Below are 18,075 nucleotides of genomic sequence, written 5' to 3'. Positions count from 1 at the left end.
TATGAATGAGGAGCTGTTGTAAGTATGGAGCATATATTATTTACCTAAATATGAAATAAGTACTTCTATCATTTCAGTTTTACAGATGAGAAAACTGAGTTGCACAAAAGGTTGAGTGATTTTTCTAATGCACAAAAAAGTGTTAAAGACAAGGTTTTTTGTGGGTTTTGTTTTATCGGTCGTGGGGCTTGAACTCTGGGCTTGGGTACTGTTCCTTGGCTCTTCAGCTCAAGGCTAGCACTCTACCACTTGAGCTACAGTGCTACTTCTGGTTTTCTGGTTTTTTATTGGAGATAAGAGTCTCATGGACTTTCCTACCAGGGCTGGCTTTGAACCGTGATCCTCAGATCTCAGCCTCCTGAGTAGCTAGGATTATAGGTGTGAGCCACAGGCATCTGGTGAGCTACTTTATTTTTAATGGAGCAGAAATTGGAAAGTTTTGGTAGATGTAGCTATTTCTTTTACAATACATGTCATTAAAATATACTATATTGATTGTAACTTTATTTATTAAAGAATCAGAAGAGTAATCTGCTAGCTGTAAAAAGTAAACACTGAACATGAAATAATCTGTGACAATGGTACAATATTTGGATTCATTTTATTACAAAGAAACAAGCATATAAATGATTTGTCCAATTTATCATAATAGGCCACAAGTCAGTAGGAACTGAATTTTATGTAGTTTATATTCTACATAATGCTCAGTGGATACATATTCATAAATTAATAAATTTTGTTACTTAGCATTGTACATCTCCTTAGTAAAGCTGTAGTTAGGAAAGAATAAAAGTCCATTACTTCTCTCCTGTGCCCAAGGAGATATCCATAGGTAAAGACAACTGTTTCATTATAACATGAAAATAACAGCTCTGGGGACGTACAAAAGGCTTTCCAAATAAGTCAATATCTAATTTAGGGAATAAAGGGAAGCAGATATATAGGGTGTTGACCTATGCTATAACATAGCCTAGGTGTGGCATGTTTCTCATTGTTAGATTTTAAAATTAGAAACAAACAAGGCTTCATATTTGAAAGTGGAAAATTATCCAGAAGTCTTCTACTAAAGACAACTTGTTTCTTCCCAATAACTTACCAGACACAAATGAATACCTTAATAACACTATATTCTTTAAATAACATCAGAAAAATGAGATAAAAAAAATTAAAAACCAAAAGCAAGAACATGGTGTTTAACCATGTTCTGTTCTTGCTTTTTGTTTTTAAAGAGGACTACCTTCACTTTAAAGATAGATGGTATAGGGCTGGGAAGGTGGCTCAATGGTAGAGTGCTTGTTTTGCATTCATGAGGCCCTGGATTCAATTCCTCAGCACCACATAAACAGAAGAAGCCAGAAGTGGCCCTGTGGCTCGAGTGGTAGAGTGCTAGCCTTGAGCTGAAGAGCTAAGGGACAGCACCCAGGCCCAGAGTGCAGGCCCCACGACTGACAAAAAAAAAAAAAGATAGATGGTATATAAAGTTGGAAATTATACTGCTATAATTCATCATGTTTATATGTAAATTCTCTGGCAGATATAAATCCATCTTTGTCTTCATCTTCTTTATCAAAGATATCCTCCACCAAAACATCGTGATGACTTTCATTCACTACTGCACCATGCTTTTCAAACTCCTTCTTTAAGTAAACTTTAACCTACAATATAATGGATCTCATTAATAACTATGATTCATAAGTTACCCACACTGACAGTAATAGTTCATCATTCATTTTACTATGTACAATAACTACCAACTCCTTTATGACCCTTTTTGATGAAAGTGAAATAATTACAAAGATCCTTATTCCACTAAAAACTGTTGCAATACTGCTATAGTGGAGACATAAAATATTGTTGAGAGACAAAACTTAAATCAAGTCTACAATCCTTACATCAAATATAATAAATCCACTTTATTCATGGTTTTGACCAAGAGTAGAAATCAACCTTTCATTTGAGACCACTGAAAATTTCTCTACTTGGAATCCCCAAAACAGGAGTGAGTACCTTTAATAGTAGTTTGGTACTCTACCACTAAAGCCATAGCTACATTTCCAGTTTCTGCTGATTAACTGGAGATAAACATCTTAAGGACTTTTCTTCCAGCTGACTTCAAACTGTGATCCTCAGATCTAAGTCTGCTGGTTATCTAGGATGACAGGTTTGAGCCACTGGTGCCTAACCCTACCTGTGGCTTTTAAATCACAATATAGGTTTCTTGAAACAATTATTTCTTACGAAAAAGACAACTTTCAAAGTATATGGGTTTTTCTGCAAAGAAATTTGTACAAAAATGAGTTTCTGAGCTGGGAAGGTGGTTCAGTGGTAGAGTGCTTGCCTTGCATGCATGAAGCCGTGGGTTTGATTCCTCAGCATCACATAAGCAGAAAAAGGCAGAAGTGGTGCTGTGGCTCAAGTGGTAGAGCACTAGCCTAGAAGGAGCTGAGGGACAGTGCCCAGGCCCAGAGTTCAGACCCCACAGCCAACCAAAAAAAAAATTAGTTTTCTTACATAAAAATAAATTTTCTTTGAAAATATTTCTAAAAAAGTAAGCTATAAGCTACACAAAAAGAAGTATGAGAAAAAGAAAAACAGAAGCATAGGCAGAAGAGAATGTCACCTCCTGTTTAGAGAGTTTCCAGTCATCATTGAGATCCATTTCTTGGAATGACTCATGGGATCGTGGTCCATTTCGAATTTCCAGGAGATCAATGTTGAATATCAGTGTACTCTCTGGGGGGATTTTGCCTATATTAAAGGAGAAGGAGAAATTATTATTTAAAAGATCCACAAGTTTTAAAACAGAAAAGTTATGCTACTAAACAAATATTTCTAAACTGAATTAAGTGAAGACTGTCATATTGTAGAAATTAATTTATACTAAATTATATTTTACTCAGAAAAGTAGAATAAAGTAAAAGAAGGAATAATGCAAATTAGCAAAGCAAAAGAATTTTTCTTTACCTTAGCAATAACACACACATATTCATGTGCACATGTGTGTGTATGTACCTAAGAGTCTAGATGCTAAATTTCAAATATAATTGGGATATTACATATTGTACATTAAGGATAATATAAAGGACCTTGAGCAAATCAGAATTAATTACAAGTGATGTACTAACTTGGAATAGAAAGTCCTGGACTGAGATGTACAAAACACTATGTTGAAAATGAACTTTACAACTTTGGCAGGGGTAGGGCGGTAGTTGTGGAGGTGGGAGGGAAGGGATGGTAGGAGGTAAAAAAGGAAATGTACTCATTATCTTGCTCATGTAACTGTGACCCCTCTGTACAGCATTTTTACAATGAAAAACGTAAAAAAAAGAAAAAAGTACACAATAAGAATACACAATAAGAAAAAATAAGTACACAATATGATGCTGCAGCTCTACCACTGGGAGGCAGCATATAATTGAATGAGCTTTGGTATCATATTGTCAAAATAGAAGTTCACACCTGACAATATCTAAGTCTCAGTTTCCTCATCTTTAAATGTACATCTAATATCTTCTATTTTAGGATTGGCAATGAAGGAAGAAAACCTATTCAAAAGTAAGATACTTAGCATTATGTTTGATAAATAGTAATTTCTCAATGCATATTACTGAGATAAAAATTTCCTATAGGTTTAAAAAATAATGCAAGGAAGTTCAAAAATGTATTTTAAAATATCCCTCTGGTATATGACATTATGCATATGTGGAAGACAATTCATAAGAGGGATCAAATAATTTTATAGATGCATAAAATATTTAATAAGAATAACAATGAAGTTGACATGGTATGTGTTGTTTATATGTTTATTAATTTTTGTTTGTCATTTTAGCATTTCAAGGCTTATTCACTGTTTTCTTTAAATTTATTCTTTTTTTTGAATTCACAAACATTTGTAATCTGAGGAAGTTTCATTAAGATATTTTCATGCATATACACAAGTGTAGTTTGAACAATACACCCCTCTACCATTTCCCATTTCTCCTCTTTTTCAAACAACATTTGGTGGTCTTCATTATGTTGTATTCATCTATACTTAAGTACATATATACCTTATCCATAGGTATATTCATATGCATATACATTTTCATTCCTTTTCACCTCTCAGTATTGGGAGAGAAAAATTTATAAAGAACTTCTGAAATGGGAGATAACAAACCTTTAAAAGGTAAAGGAGCTTTGTTGAAGTCGCAGAATAGTAAAATCAACAAGTATAAACAAAAATGAACATAAAAAATTAAACCCTTAGGAAATTATGGGTAATTTAAAAAAATGTTGTTTGCTTATAACTCTATTTAATATAAATGTCCAGGAAGACTTGTTAAGACTAGATACCCTCCCATTCCCTATATCTCCATGAAAGATCATCGGTATGTTTCAAAGAGAACAGCATTCATTCACATTGTGAGCCCAAGCTTACCAGTCCAGATGGAGACAGAGAGGGGACAGTCACTAGATCGACGGGAAAGCTGGTATCTTTCCAAGGAGGCATGCAAGCGTGTACTAGAAGACTATGAAATTAGTGTTAAGTACATATTAGGAAAATTAGTTTCATGGCATTTGGTTCCTATGTTATAAGGTTGAGTTAAATACAGAATAGAGAAAGAGTAACAGACTAATACTACGTGTCTAAATATTAATGGTGAGGTAATAGAGATATAAGAAAGTAGGAGAATTCTTTTAAGCCTTAGAGAAACATTTCCTAGATACTAGATATGCTTCTCTAAAGAAGATTATAATTGGGGCTGGAAAGTTGGCTCAGTGGTAGAGCGCTTGCCTTGCATGCATGAGGCCCTGGATTCCATTCCTTAGCACCACACAAGCAGAAAAAAGCCGGAAGTGGCGCTGTGGCTTAAGTGGTAGGGTGATAGCCTTGAGCTGAAGAGCTGAAGGACAGCACCCAGGCTGAGTTCAGCCCCCAAAACAGACAAAAAAATAAATAAATAAATAAATAATTGAAAATTGAATTTGGATAGTAAATCCTAATCTATACATAGGACTTATAAAGACAGCTCTAGTTTAAAATCTGTCATGCTTCACACACAGTACCTAGCTTTCTTGTTAGGAAACAGGCTAGGATTTCTGATCCTTACTTTGTCCATAATTACATTTAGGCCTACACAATGTGAAGTATATATGCAGAATACCTGAGAATGGTTCTCTGTCTGACACCCATGTCTACTTAACTTTTTTTCTTCATTATACAAACAATACATGCTTGTTGTAGAGAATTTGGAAGATAAAACCAGAAATAAATAGATTTTTAACATTTTTACTTATTTCTTTGTGATTCACTTCTATACATACATATCTATACTTGCTATCATAGTATATACATGATTGCTATATTTCCCACCTTTTATTTTATTTATTTATATTTTTGTGCCAATATTGGGGCTTGAACTCAAGGCCTAGGTACTGTCCTTGAGCTTGCTTGCTTGTTCAAGGCTAATACTCTGGGCCTGGGCGCTGTCCCTCAGCTCTTCAGCTCAAGGCTAGCACTCTACTACTTGAGCCACAGCGCCACTTCCGGCTTTTTTCTTTTTGCTTATGGGGTGCTGAGGAATCGAACCCAGGGCCTCGAGCATGCAAGGCAAGCGCTCCACCACTGAGCCACCTTCCCAGCCCCATAATTTTACAAATCTTTAGAGGTATTATTTTTAATAACTGGAATATATTCCGCTAAACTCAGTCATTCTCTTATAGAGTGTTCCAGTTTCTTGCTTTTAGAAACAACATAGCAATAGTAATCTTTCTCATTATTTCCTTAGATTAGATTCCAATAAGAATATCACAGGATTACTGCTTATATACATCTCAAGATCTTTTGTTACAGATCACCAAATAACACTCTGGCAAGTTTCAAGAGTTAGCATGTGAACCTCAGGTGTGTGAAGAAGTTCTAGAGATGCCTAAGGATGATTATTGGCATGCCACTCGCTCAAATGTAAAATACTACATTTTGCAAGGTATTGTATTACAGTTTTTAAAATGTAAGCACCACATTGAACGTTATGAATAGTATTCACAGTTCTAGATCTTATTTTATTGTTGGTTCAGTTGCTCATTTGGATATGAAAGCCTTAAGTGAAAATAATTATAATTCCTATAGGAATACTGGTCTTTGTTTATTTCTAGTTGGAAAAAGTACATAATAGTTACTTTACTTCTGTCTCCTAATCCAGAGAAGAAGCCAATGCTACAATCAAAATATAGTAGTGCTATTACCTTTTCCTTCTTTTCCATAGCCCAGGGCTGGAGGAATGATGAGCTTTCTCTTCTCTCCTACACACATTCCCTTTAAGCCTTGGTCCCAGCCTTTGAGTGCCTCCAGGATGCCCAGGGTAAACCAAATGGGCTGGCCATTGTTATGTTTGTGGCTATGATAGAAAGAAAAACCATTAGAAATTTATTGTGTTTGTTTTGGTGTGTGTGTGTGTCTGTGTCTGTGCAGTGCACGCACACACATGTGCTGGTGTTTGAAGCCAAGACCTCATGCATGCAAGGCTAGTCTTCTACTCATCAGCACCTTTAAATATTTACTTAGTTTTTTTAATTGTGGAGGCTTACTTTTTCCATTCATAAGTGGTGGTTTATTAGCCTGAAAATAATTAAACAGTGGTTCTTTCACATACACACCAAGTCAACTTCATAGCAATGCAACTCACTGCACATTTTTCTCAACGTAAATTTCATATATCTGACTCAGTATGAAAAGGACAGTGGAAATAATATAAATTAAAAACTGAACATATGTTGTATGTCAGCTATTATAATAAATTGGCCTCTTTAACACTAATGGTGATACTATAATTAGTAGTTATCCTGGAGGGACTGATTTCACAACCTAGTCCTATATAAATAGTCATTATACTATATATTGTTAGGAGATAGTGATAAGAAAAATGTCTCTAAATATTCTATATATGGAGGTACTGGGGTTCGATCTCAGGAATTTGAACTTGCCAGCCTGGCATTCTACCACTTGAGTCATGCCTCCAGACCTTTAACTATTTTTGACCCACAATTGGTTGAATCTAGGGATGAAGAACCTGCATCCAGAGAGTAATTGTACCATTATTACTACTTGAGATGACAAAATGGTCGTTAAATGTGCTAATACTTGACTTCAAATATTTAATTAAGACCTTCAACTTTGAAGGCCATAATCACAAAGTTATGCTATCCTAAGAAGGCCACAGTGTTATAGATCAGGAAGAAAATAATGGGAAATAGCTGAATATGAGAATAAAGATGAAAAGCTAAGGAGCATTTACTGGCAGCACATGAGGGTCTATATGAACATAGGTAAGACTACATAGCATCTTATATCCTGTCTACAAATCTTTCTGATATACAGCCTGTGGATGGCTGTGTTGGCAGGAAAGGCTGCTTTTTACCCCTCAATCTCCCCTTACATTCACTCCCAATTCTCCTCCCAGGTAGAGAGGATTGGAGGACACCCTCAAAAGCTCTAGGGAGAAAGGAATCAGTCAAGATGTCCTGACACATGAACTGATGAGGCACCAGTCTAAGACAACCTGCCAAACTGCTAGGGGCATGGTCAGGGCAACAGCAGGGAAAGTAAGGGATGGTTGAGGGCTGAGTAGCCTCAGATAGCTTCCTTTTATTACAAGATATCTCATGAAATAGAATAAAAAGTCATTCTGCTAGGTTTATGGCTACCATTGCTACTGAATCTAGGTAAATGTCATTTTTCATTTCCCACTATGATCAAAGGAATAAACTGCAAATCTTAAAAAGTTGGTGAGACTAGAAAATAATATGAAAAAACAATCCATATCCTAGCAGTAATTGCTTTAGTACATTTTAAATTATGGCTAAGATATGAACCATGCAGACTATGGCTTCAGAAACAGAAACAGTCACAAAGCAAGAAAACCAGGATTGAAAGATGGATATGTCTTACAAGCCAGGCACCAGTGGCTCACACCTGTAATCCTAGTTACTCAGGAGGCTAAGATCTGAGGACTGCAGTTCAAAGCCAGCCCCCGCAGGAAACTCCATGAGACTCTTATCTCCAATAAGCCACTCAGAAAACTGGAAGTGGCTCAAGTAGTAGAGCGCTAGCCTTGAGCTGAAATGCTGAGGGACAGCGTTCAGGCCCAGTGTTCAAGCCCCATGACCAGCACATACACACACACACACACACACACACACACACACACGATACTAGGAAATTAACTCATTACCTAAATTATTTTTTAAAAGATATTTTATCAAAAAATGGAATCTAGAGTGAATAACATAGCTTTACTGTTTTAGTTCATGTTGCTCTTTCTGCCTTAAATGTCCTCCTTCTTCCATTCTTTCCGAAACCTTCCAGCTATCTTTCAAGGTACATGTCAATTAAGGTCTCTTGAAAGTCTTTTCTCTTTCCATATTTCCTAGTGCATTCGAGGTTCTTCTATGCTTGGCTAGTGCCCTGAATACTTTGTACTTTCTAAATCTGAGTCATTACTTGTCCTCTCCCCTGTAAATGGTATACTACAAGAGAGCAAGAACTTGATTCCAGTGGTCTTCCCATTTCTCGGACTTGAATTGTAGTATACGTTTGATAGCTAGATTAAATAATGGATGAAGATGAAAAAAAGCCCAAGTTTCTTAATCTTACTAGGCCCCAACATATAAAGCCTAACATGAAGAGTTAGCTGAGTGCTTTGAGAATGGAATGAATAGAAGCAATACCTAATTGGAAATCCTTACACTTGTCAACCTAGACCATGTTTATAGTATAAGCGCCTGCAAATCCTTCAAGTCAGACTTGTATAATCACATCCATCCCTATCTGACTTCTGAAAAGAAGCACATGACTATGAAAAACATGGCATTGTGCCTGGATCAAAACTAATCTGTCTGAATGAAAGTTTAATAGTGAAAGACATAGTGTATATATGTGTATATATATATATATATATATATAGTTATCAGGTAAATAAATGTGTATTTTGCTCTTAAAGTGGCTGTGGAAAGCTTTAAGTAATTAATTCCTACATCCAATTAAAAATGGGATCCAGTCATTTTCCCTAAGGAAATGATATTTGACACATGAAAATTATTTTTAGGCTTTTCTAATTACTGACAATTATGCACTTAGACTCTATTTCTGCATCGTTTCAAATATTCTAGTTCCGATTTTTGTAATGAAAAATTAACAGTTTCTATCAAGACCACATCTTTTCAGTAAGTTTTTTCAAAGATCTAATGGCACAGAGTTGGGTTTTGACGATTTTATTTCCCTAAAGAAGAGAACCAGATTTTTTTTTCCCTAAGAGGTAAAACACTACCCTTCCTGACAGGAAGCCAGTATAGGTAAGGAGGGAGGGGTCTATTATTTTATCTGCAAGGCTTAATTACTTACGTAGAGTGAAAGAGAGAGCCATCCTGTTCTAAGTAGCCCTCGTAGTGGACCAACATCAAATCCCCTCCTTTAGTCTTGCGATGGCAGATGAACGGTTTCTGAAGGACTTCGATTTTTACTTCTGGCTCTGGGATCAGAGCCCCACTCAGAGAGTTAACAAACAGCATCAAGATCGCGTTCCACAAGATAGCTCTCATGTTGCTGAGGCTGGAAAGAAGTTCCCACAAAAACAGGGAAAAGGCTCCCGACTTCACAGAGTTAAAAATGTAGATGAAGGCTTGGGGACTTTGGCCTCCAGCAAATTCAGGACACCTTCTAAGCCGACGTGGCACTTTCACTACCAACTCTCCCACCCTCGGGAGGACTGACTTTTAAAGAGTTAAACACCAGCCTAGACCTGATTGGCTCTTCTATCACAGCCTCACGAGAAAGCTGGCTTTCCATTGGCTGGAGGAATTGTCGATCACATGCCGCTCAAGCCAATGCCTCTGCAGTAATGTAATTTACCAGTATGCTTACCCTGCAGCCACCAAAGCAAGGTCCTAGATCCTGTAGGATCAAACAACTCCTCTTAGCTGGGAGTTAGGGAAAGGGGTTTTCCAGCCATAACCTGGAAACTCCTTGGGTGGATTTACCTCTTTAGCACTCTTGATCAGCTGGGTTGAAAGATTCTGGGGCAGGTGACACTGTGGGAGTTTCAGGAAGGGCTAATTCACTTTAGCTTTCGGAGAGGGTCCCCCACAAAATGCCAGGATCCAAGGCTCCTGTTACTATTTATTCAGAGTATTAATTTTAAGGACTTAGAAAGTGCTTTATAGCGTGCAAAGTGCATTCTCAGTGTATCAATCTCCCTGCGACCATTTAAGAAAGTATTTTTTTTCTTCCCTATTTGAGAGAGAAGTAAATTGATGACTTGACCTCGGAGCATTTAAGCTGTCTTCAAAGCAGATCTGATTCATTCCACAACACTGGTAACGTTATATTTACGTTATTTTATCTTGTATATGACCTTAGAGGGTAAATAATGGAAGAGAATGCGTCGAAACCCTTTAAAAAGCAATGGTAGTAATAATCATGGTTGTCAATTATACGGCTTTAGCTTCCATCTTCCATTTCTATAAGTGATGCCTAATTTCAAATGCAACAAATGTTCATTGCAGCCTGTTTAGAAGAAACTTGAAAGCACCAAGGTAAAATTCCCAGATAAAATACAGGACACAAATTTTAACAGCTGCGTTTCAGATTAAAAAAAAACACACCAACAATTGATGGTAGTTTTGTTTACTAAATCTGGCACTCTCACATTAAGGAAAACGAAAGACTCACTTCAAAATATCATTTTGACATTTTAGTGCACTCTTCCTTGACATTACTTAATTTGTAGCCTTACTCAACCTTCTACTTAATCACAATCAGCATTTTTCTTGATCAAAATACCTTCTAAACAGAGCATTTCCACACTTTATGCATAGGAATTCCCCTGTAGATCTTGTTAAAAATGCAGTTTTTTTTCTGAAGGTCTAGGCTTGGTGCTAGATTCTGATTTCTAAGGAGCTCCTGGGTGATGTCAATGCCACTGCTTCCCAAACCAAACGTGCAGTGGCGAGGTCTCCAAATTTGGATAACACATGTTTACACAGTCTTACAACATTCCATGACGAATTCCCCATATCCCTGTCCAGAGGACGGGACCACTACGCCCTTGATATTTAGAATTGGACGATAGGGACAGGAATCCGAGTGGATAACCTGATAGGTCAAGTCGACCCTCAGTCAGGCCTGGGAAATCGATAGCCCACCTTTTTGCGCCTCCCAGGTACAGTCCAACTGTGGCCCATCTGGTCTTCATAGGCCTCCGGCTTCATGCGCCCTGGTCTCGGGACCACCCTCCTCTTTCCTCGTCCATCTCCTGCTACCCTCAGACCAGCATCCCAGGACTCAATTTCCCTGCCAGCCTCTCTCCCAGCCGCAGGCCCGCCGCCACTGCATCCTTAAAATTGCGGAGTGGATTGTTAAAGAGGATGCACTGGCGCGGTGCACTGAGCATGCGCGGGCGCGCTCCGGGCCTGGTGGGTCCCGGGCTCAGGTAGCGCGCTGTGGCTCCGCCCACAACCGCTGCCTCCGTCCCCTCACTTTGGAAGCCTGTGGCACCCCGGCGGGCCCGCCGGGCGCCTTGGCTTCCTCGTGGGCAGCGGGCACGGCCCAGCCGCGCTGGCTGACGGCCGGTCGCGGCCACAGCCGCCCAGGCCATCGCGGTGACCCCGCCCCCGGGCCAAGGATGTGAGGCGGGCCGGGCGTCCCCGCACCGGGCCCGGGCGCCGGACGTGGGCGTCTGGGCCTCGCCGGGCGATGATCCTGAAGTCGGAGCTGGTCGCCTCCCGGGCCCAGGGCCAGTGAGGAGGCCGGCGGGTGTGGGCGAGCGGCCCGCCGGGCGGGGAGCAGGCCCAGGGCCCGCGGGCGCCATGGAGGGGGTGCTGTACAAGTGGACCAACTACCTGAGCGGTGAGTGGCCGCGCCGGCGGGGTGGAGGGGGGCGCGGGGCGCAGTGGGCCGGGCCTTTGTCTGAGCGGCCGGGGCGGCGTCTGGACGCGACCTCTGCGGACTGGAGCTGCGGTGAGCACCCAGCCCGCAGAGGCTGGCGCCCATCGCGATACCCGCGGCCTTCTCTTGGGGCTGGGTAGAGAGCATCAAGGAAAGCTACCGAAGAGTGAGATGTGGCATGGCCTGGAAGACACGTTGCCCGGATGATGCCACCCGAGTTACGGCTCTGTGGGGCCCGGGGCGGGGGCAGGCTGGCCAGGTCCTCGGCCGGGTCGGAGGGTTTCAGCTGAATGTTCCCTGCGTGTAACCAACACTATGTCAATCTTTGGGGGATCCAGATGTCAGAGTTCAACTGTTTGAAAAGCTCCAGAGTTACTGATTTGTCTTCCCTAGCAGTGTGTGTGTGTGTGTGTGTGTGTGTGTGTGTGTGTGTGTGTGTAGAGTGAAAGGAAAGAAAGGAGAGGAGATGTGTGTGTGTGTGTGTGTGTGTAGAGTGAAAGGAAAGAAAGGAGAGGAGATGAACAACCAGCAATTAGATTTGATTTAAGGACATAAGATGAACACATCCAGGAGTTGACAGAGACTTTAGAAAGATCAAGCCTCCTCTTGTAAATTGAGCAAAGCGCTGGTCAGCACCTGACATTTCCCAAACAGACCCACCTTTGAGCTATTCACATCTAACCTATCCTAATTGTTGACATCTTGGAAGGTTCTTGAAGCAGAGGTTTCAAGAAATCACCAAAACAATGAACACAAGTATTAAAAAAAAAATCATTTTCTTTTCAGGCCGAGTAGAATGGTTGTAGAAAACGCTCTCCTGCACCATATCCGATTTCTCCAAATATCTTGAGAAATAACGATATTTCAGCTGTGAAGATGATTCCCAATGACCTTTTAAAAAATCATTTGTACATATATTCAAATAAAACAAGCTTTATGCTGGAAACCATGCTAGGCACATTTTTTGTAACTTTTTTTTAAATTATGGAAAATGGGCTAAACATTTACTTTATTTATGTATTTATTTGTCGGTCAGGGGGCTTGAACCCCAGGGCCTGGGTACTGTCCCAGAGCTCTTTTTGCTCAAGGCTAATGCTCTACCACTTTAAGCTACAGTGCCACTTCCATTTTCTGGTGGTTAATTGGAGGTTAAGAGTCTCACAGAATTTCCTGCCCAGGCTGGTTTTGAACCTCCATCTTTAGATCTTAGCCTCTTGAGTAGCTAGAATTACAGGCATGAGCAACCAATGCCTGCCTGACATTTACATTTTTAATGATAATGTATCCCTGTGCTTGTTGAAGTTTAGAAAAGAGATTGTCCCACCCTTTCTTATGTATAATAATTGTCTAAGCATATTGTAGTTTAAAGTTAACCATATGGTTCTCTGGTGTGGTAAGAATGGGTGTGCCAAGCAGGATTCCTTGGCAAAATTAATTTGAGGATGTGTCCGCTGACAGCCCAGACAGAATGCACCTGTTGGGTGTATCTAGAATATCTTCCTTTTGCCTAGAGTGATTAGTCCTGAGTTGTTTATTTTTCCTGTAATCATAGAAGACAGAAAGTGAGGAGAGATTTTTTTTCAGAACATTTGTCCTCTTTTTCAAGAATCTGCCATGATATCAACAATTAGAGTAGGTTAGATGTGAATAGCTCAAAGGTGAGTCTGTTTGGGAAACATCAGGTGCTAACAAGCACTTTGCTCATTTAGAAGAGGAGGCTTGATCAGGACACTATCCTTCTAGTCTCTGTAATAAACTCTCACATGTGTTCATCTTATGCCCTTAAATCAAATGTAGTTGCTGGTTATTCATCTCCTCTCCTTTATTTCCTTTCACTCTTACTAACCCCCTCCCCCCTCAACTTGTTTTTGTTTTTTCCTCCTTCTATATGGACAGTTAGGGCTATTAGTGTATATCTGTTTCCTGGTGAAACACATCTTTCTCTCTCTCTCCCTTTCTCCCACTTCCTCCCACTTCCCACTTCTCTTTCTTCCCTTTCTCACTCTTTTCCTCCCCTCTTTTCTCTTCTCTTTCTCCTTCCCTTCTTCCTCTCTCTCTCCATTGTCTTGTGTATGCATCAATAAAGCAAAATTGCTTTAGAAGGCTGTTTTGGGATCTTTTTGATGTGATGCCCATACTGTCTATTCTGTTGGAAAAGAACTGAGCCCAGTGCCAGTGGCTCACACCTGTAATCCTAGCTACTCAGGAAGCTGAGATCTGAGGATCGGGTTCAAAACCAGTCTGGGCAGGCAAGTCCATGAGACTCTTATCTCCAGTAAACCACCAGAAAACCAGAAGTGGCACTGTGGCTCAAGTGGTAGAGTACTAGCCTTGAGCTAAAGAGCTGAGGGACAGTGCCCAGGCCCAGAGTTCAAGTCCCATGACCCACCAAAAAAAAGGGGCATCACATGAGAACACTTTTTTCCTACCAAGTAAGAAAAAGCTCGCACTCTTGAGTGGTCTCAGAGCCTACAAGCCTCTTCCTTGTGGGCACCTGATCCTAGAAGCCCATCACAACACTGGCTACTTTTCTGGATATACTTAGAATTATGGTTCAGCACTTTCTCTTTCATTAAGAGATAAATCTACTTTGGAAAAGAATGGTAATTATCTGTGAGGATTACATGCATTCTTGTTTCTTCCACTTTGCTATTTGGCCTGCCGCAAATAGCATGTTTGTGTATGAAACTGTGATAGCAACATTTCTACGTTTTTCTTCTGATGCTTTAAAAATAGCTTGGTATGGTTTTGCACAGTTACTTTATATAACCCCAATCCAAAGTCTTGTTTATTCTGAAATTTTCTCCAAGTTGAATTCATAACCTATGCAACTTTTTATGGAATATATATATATATTATATATATATATATATATATATATATGTCATGTGGACAGCTTGATTTGGAATACTTTGACAAATTTGAGTGGAGGAATTAAATCAGTTTATCACTGATCCTTTGAATTCTTGGAGGATATCAATGCCTCCCTCTCTCTCTCTCTTTCCTCATTCTTCCTTTTTTGTTCTCTTTTTCTTTCTTTTTGGTTCTGGGGATCAACTCAGGGCTTTGTGCAGCTGAGACCAAAGAGCTACATCTTTAACCTTTGATGTTGTTAATTGTATTGGACTTCTGCTATTTGGTAGGCTTTGTGGTGTTGAACATGGTAGACAGCTCCTTCCCTCCTGTAGTCTGTGGGTCAGAAAGATAAAGTGGTAAGACGCATGTTCCAAGTGAGACAGAAATAAAGAGATTAGATGGAGGGAGCAAGGAAGGAGAGAGGAAAGGGGGAAAGAGGGAGGGAGGGGGAAAAGAGGGAAGGAGGGAAGAAGAGAAAGACAGGGTGTGTTTAGGTTGTTGAAGAGGGCTGTTTTAAGTCAGCAGAACCTGAAGAGCAAAGCAAGCTAACTAACTGGCTGGGTGGACCAAGACCACAGTGCAGCTGGAGGCTACTTTGGAGAGCTTTTCAGGAACTGGAAATGCTGGGTTGTGAAAGGCTGGAGACAGAGTTTGAAGGAAAGAAAGGTGACCCACTTGGCTGGAGACATCTTGTATCATTCTTTCCACATTTATTGCATTGTGCAAAATACTAGTGTTATTTTGTGAGTCTCTTTAGTTAAATTTATAGGTATTAGTTACTAGTTAGAAAAATCAGTCCCTGAGAATAATACAAAATTTGTATGAATGTGTTCTATTTTCACTCACTGACTAAACATAGTTATGTACCCATTGCTCCTTTAATAAGCCTTGAAAGCAAAGCAAAGAAAACCTGAGCCATTTCAAATACTCTGGGGTTTAGTGTTTAAATCTCTCTCAGATGGTAACACATTAAATTTATATGAAAAGAATTGATTAAACACGTGTAGTGATATACACACTATACTACTGATTGGCACTGTTGCTTGTTATTTGAATCTTTTACATCTTAAAGGAGGGCTATATACTAATGCTGTAGCACACTGACCCAGGAATCAGAGAATTAAAGTTAATAATATCTCCATCATTTTGAACCTTAATGTTTTCCTCATTTATAAACAAAAGGGCTGGGCACTGGTGACACACACCTATAATCCTAGCTACTCAGGAGGCTGAGATCTGAGGATCCTGTAATCCCAGCTACTCAGGAGGCTGAGTTCTAAGGATTGAGGTTCAAAGCCAGCCCAAGCAGGAAAGTCTGTGAGACCTATCTCCAATTAACCACCAGAAAACCAGAAGTGGTGCTGTGGCTCAAAGTGGTGTGGCTAGAGCTCAATCCTTGAGTGAAAAAGCTCTGGGACAGCACTCAGGTCATGAGTTCAAGCCCTGAGACTGACCCCCCCCCCCAAAAAAAAAGATTTACCAGTTTATAAGAATAGAAAAATAAAATCTAGCACTTAAAATTTATCAGCTACTATTCTAAACATTTCACCTGTATTCATTTGCTCTTTGTAGCAATTTTAAAAAGCAATTGCCTTTATTATCTTCATTTTCCAGATAAAAACACTGGTATCAGAATGCTATTGTAGTCACACAATGAATGAATGACTCTGGAATCAGTGCTCCATTGCATAATGCTTTTAAAAGTCCTTCCTGCTTGTCATATAATTCTATCTAATTCATGATGTACCTATGTCTGAAGTATGCTTGAGCTAGAATACAGTAGTTTGGGTAGGAGATGGGGAGGAGTTCAGAAATGAAGAAAGCTTTGCGTGCACATATTGTATATGTTTTATGACAAAAAGATTTTTAAGCTGTGCTTTCCACTGCAGTTTAAGGTCATTTTTGTGCCCATTCAGTGGAAGGAGAGCTGCTGCTGTGAGTTCCAGGGTAGTCTTCTTGGACCTGTCCATCAGGTTAGGATAATAACACATTGTAGTACTGTACTCCAAAAATAACAAAAGCCTGCTTCATGCTATCACTATAATTTTGCTCCCCTCCAAAGGAAGGTAGCTCTTCCCTTATGTTTGTATGATGTAAAAAATACCAGGAGGATACCTAGAATATGTTGACCCAAAGTAGAATTCATGGTCTCACAGCCAAAGGTCAGCATTTTGGGGGACGTTGGGATTTTAACATCTTTATTGAGATACTAATTTAGGTACCATAAAATGAATGTATTTACAATGTACAGGTCAGTGGGCTGTCGTATAAGTAAATGCACAATCAATTTTAGAAGCTTTTCTTTGACCTAAGAGGAAACCATAGTAGCAGTCACTCCTACACCTGCCCTTTGCAGTCACTAATCTGTATGCATAGATTTGCAGAGTATAGACATTTCACGTAAATAGGATCATAACATATATGTTCTTTTGTGTTTGGTTTGTTTTCCATAACTCTATTTCTATCTTCATATCTGTTTATATCTGTCTTGACCCATATCAGTAATTCATTCATTTTTATTGTCAAATACTATTCTATTTGTATGGATATACCACATTTTGCTTAGACATTCTTTAGTTAATGGATTTTATCCCATTTGGGAGCTGTTCTGAATAATGTTTTGGTGAATGTGTTTTGGTGAATGTGTGCACTTTTTTTTGTGTGTGTAGAGGTATTTTCATTTGGGGTTTCTGTCTAAGCGGAATGATGGGCCTTATGATAACTTTTTTTTTTTTTTTTTTTGGTCGTGGGGCTTGAACTCTGGGCCTGGGCGCTGTCCTTTAGCTTTTCAGCTCAAAGCTAGCCTTCTACCACTTCCTAACTTTTTAATTTAACAATTTGAAGAACTGTGAATTGTTTTTCAAAGTAGCTATAGCATTTTATAGTCTCATTAGCAATCAAAGAAGGGTCAGTTTCTTCACAATCCTGCCCGCATTTGTTACTGAATGATTTTGTTAGCTTATCCTTGTGGGTATAAAATGGCATTTTGTGGTTTTGATTAGTTTTCCCTGACTAATGATGTTACTGATCTTGTTGTGTACAGGTCATTGTTATGTTTCTTTTTAATTTTCTCTGTAGAAATGTCTTCTTACTTCCTTTGTCCACTTGTTACTTTAGTTATTTTTTCATTACAGAATTGCAAGCTTTCTTTATTGTGGATATAAGTTCTTTATTGGACATGTGACTTGCAAATATTTTTTTTTTTTTGTCGGTCATGGGGCTTGAACTCTGGGCCTGGGCGCTGTCCCTCAGCTCTTCAGCTCAAGGCGAGCGCTCTACCACTTGAGCTACAGCGCCAC

At 39.5% G+C, this 18,075-nt stretch overlaps 2 protein-coding genes across 3 annotated transcripts in view; one reads left to right on the top strand and one right to left on the bottom strand.

Annotated features, from left to right (window-relative positions):
* Positions 1 to 1,441: 1,441 nt before the first annotated feature.
* On the bottom strand, positions 1,442 to 9,721 carry Fkbp14 (FK506 binding protein 14, 22 kDa). Its single transcript, XM_013024421.1, has 4 exons — positions 9,380 to 9,721; positions 6,226 to 6,377; positions 2,621 to 2,748; positions 1,442 to 1,655 (listed from the first exon to the last, which is right to left on the bottom strand). The coding sequence occupies exons 1-4, from the start codon at positions 9,574 to 9,576 to the stop codon at positions 1,497 to 1,499; spliced, it is 636 nt and encodes a 211-aa protein (XP_012879875.1). The 5' UTR covers positions 9,577 to 9,721; the 3' UTR covers positions 1,442 to 1,496.
* Positions 9,722 to 11,734: 2,013 nt separating this feature from the next.
* Positions 11,735 to 18,075, top strand: part of Plekha8 (pleckstrin homology domain containing, family A (phosphoinositide binding specific) member 8) — a 56,249-nt gene continuing 49,908 nt past the window's right edge. For both annotated transcript variants that reach the window (XM_013024472.1, XM_013024471.1), the window contains exon 1: positions 11,735 to 11,881. In XM_013024472.1, coding sequence (XP_012879926.1) covers positions 11,842 to 11,881 — 40 coding nt within the window. In that variant the 5' untranslated portion in view covers positions 11,735 to 11,841. The remainder of the gene's footprint in view (positions 11,882 to 18,075) is intronic.

The sequence above is a fragment of the Dipodomys ordii genome, unplaced genomic scaffold (genome assembly GCF_000151885.1).
Source record: "Dipodomys ordii isolate 6190 unplaced genomic scaffold, Dord_2.0 Scaffold76, whole genome shotgun sequence".
NCBI lineage: Eukaryota > Metazoa > Chordata > Mammalia > Rodentia > Heteromyidae > Dipodomys > Dipodomys ordii.
This window is presented reverse-complemented; position numbering and strand designations above follow the sequence as displayed.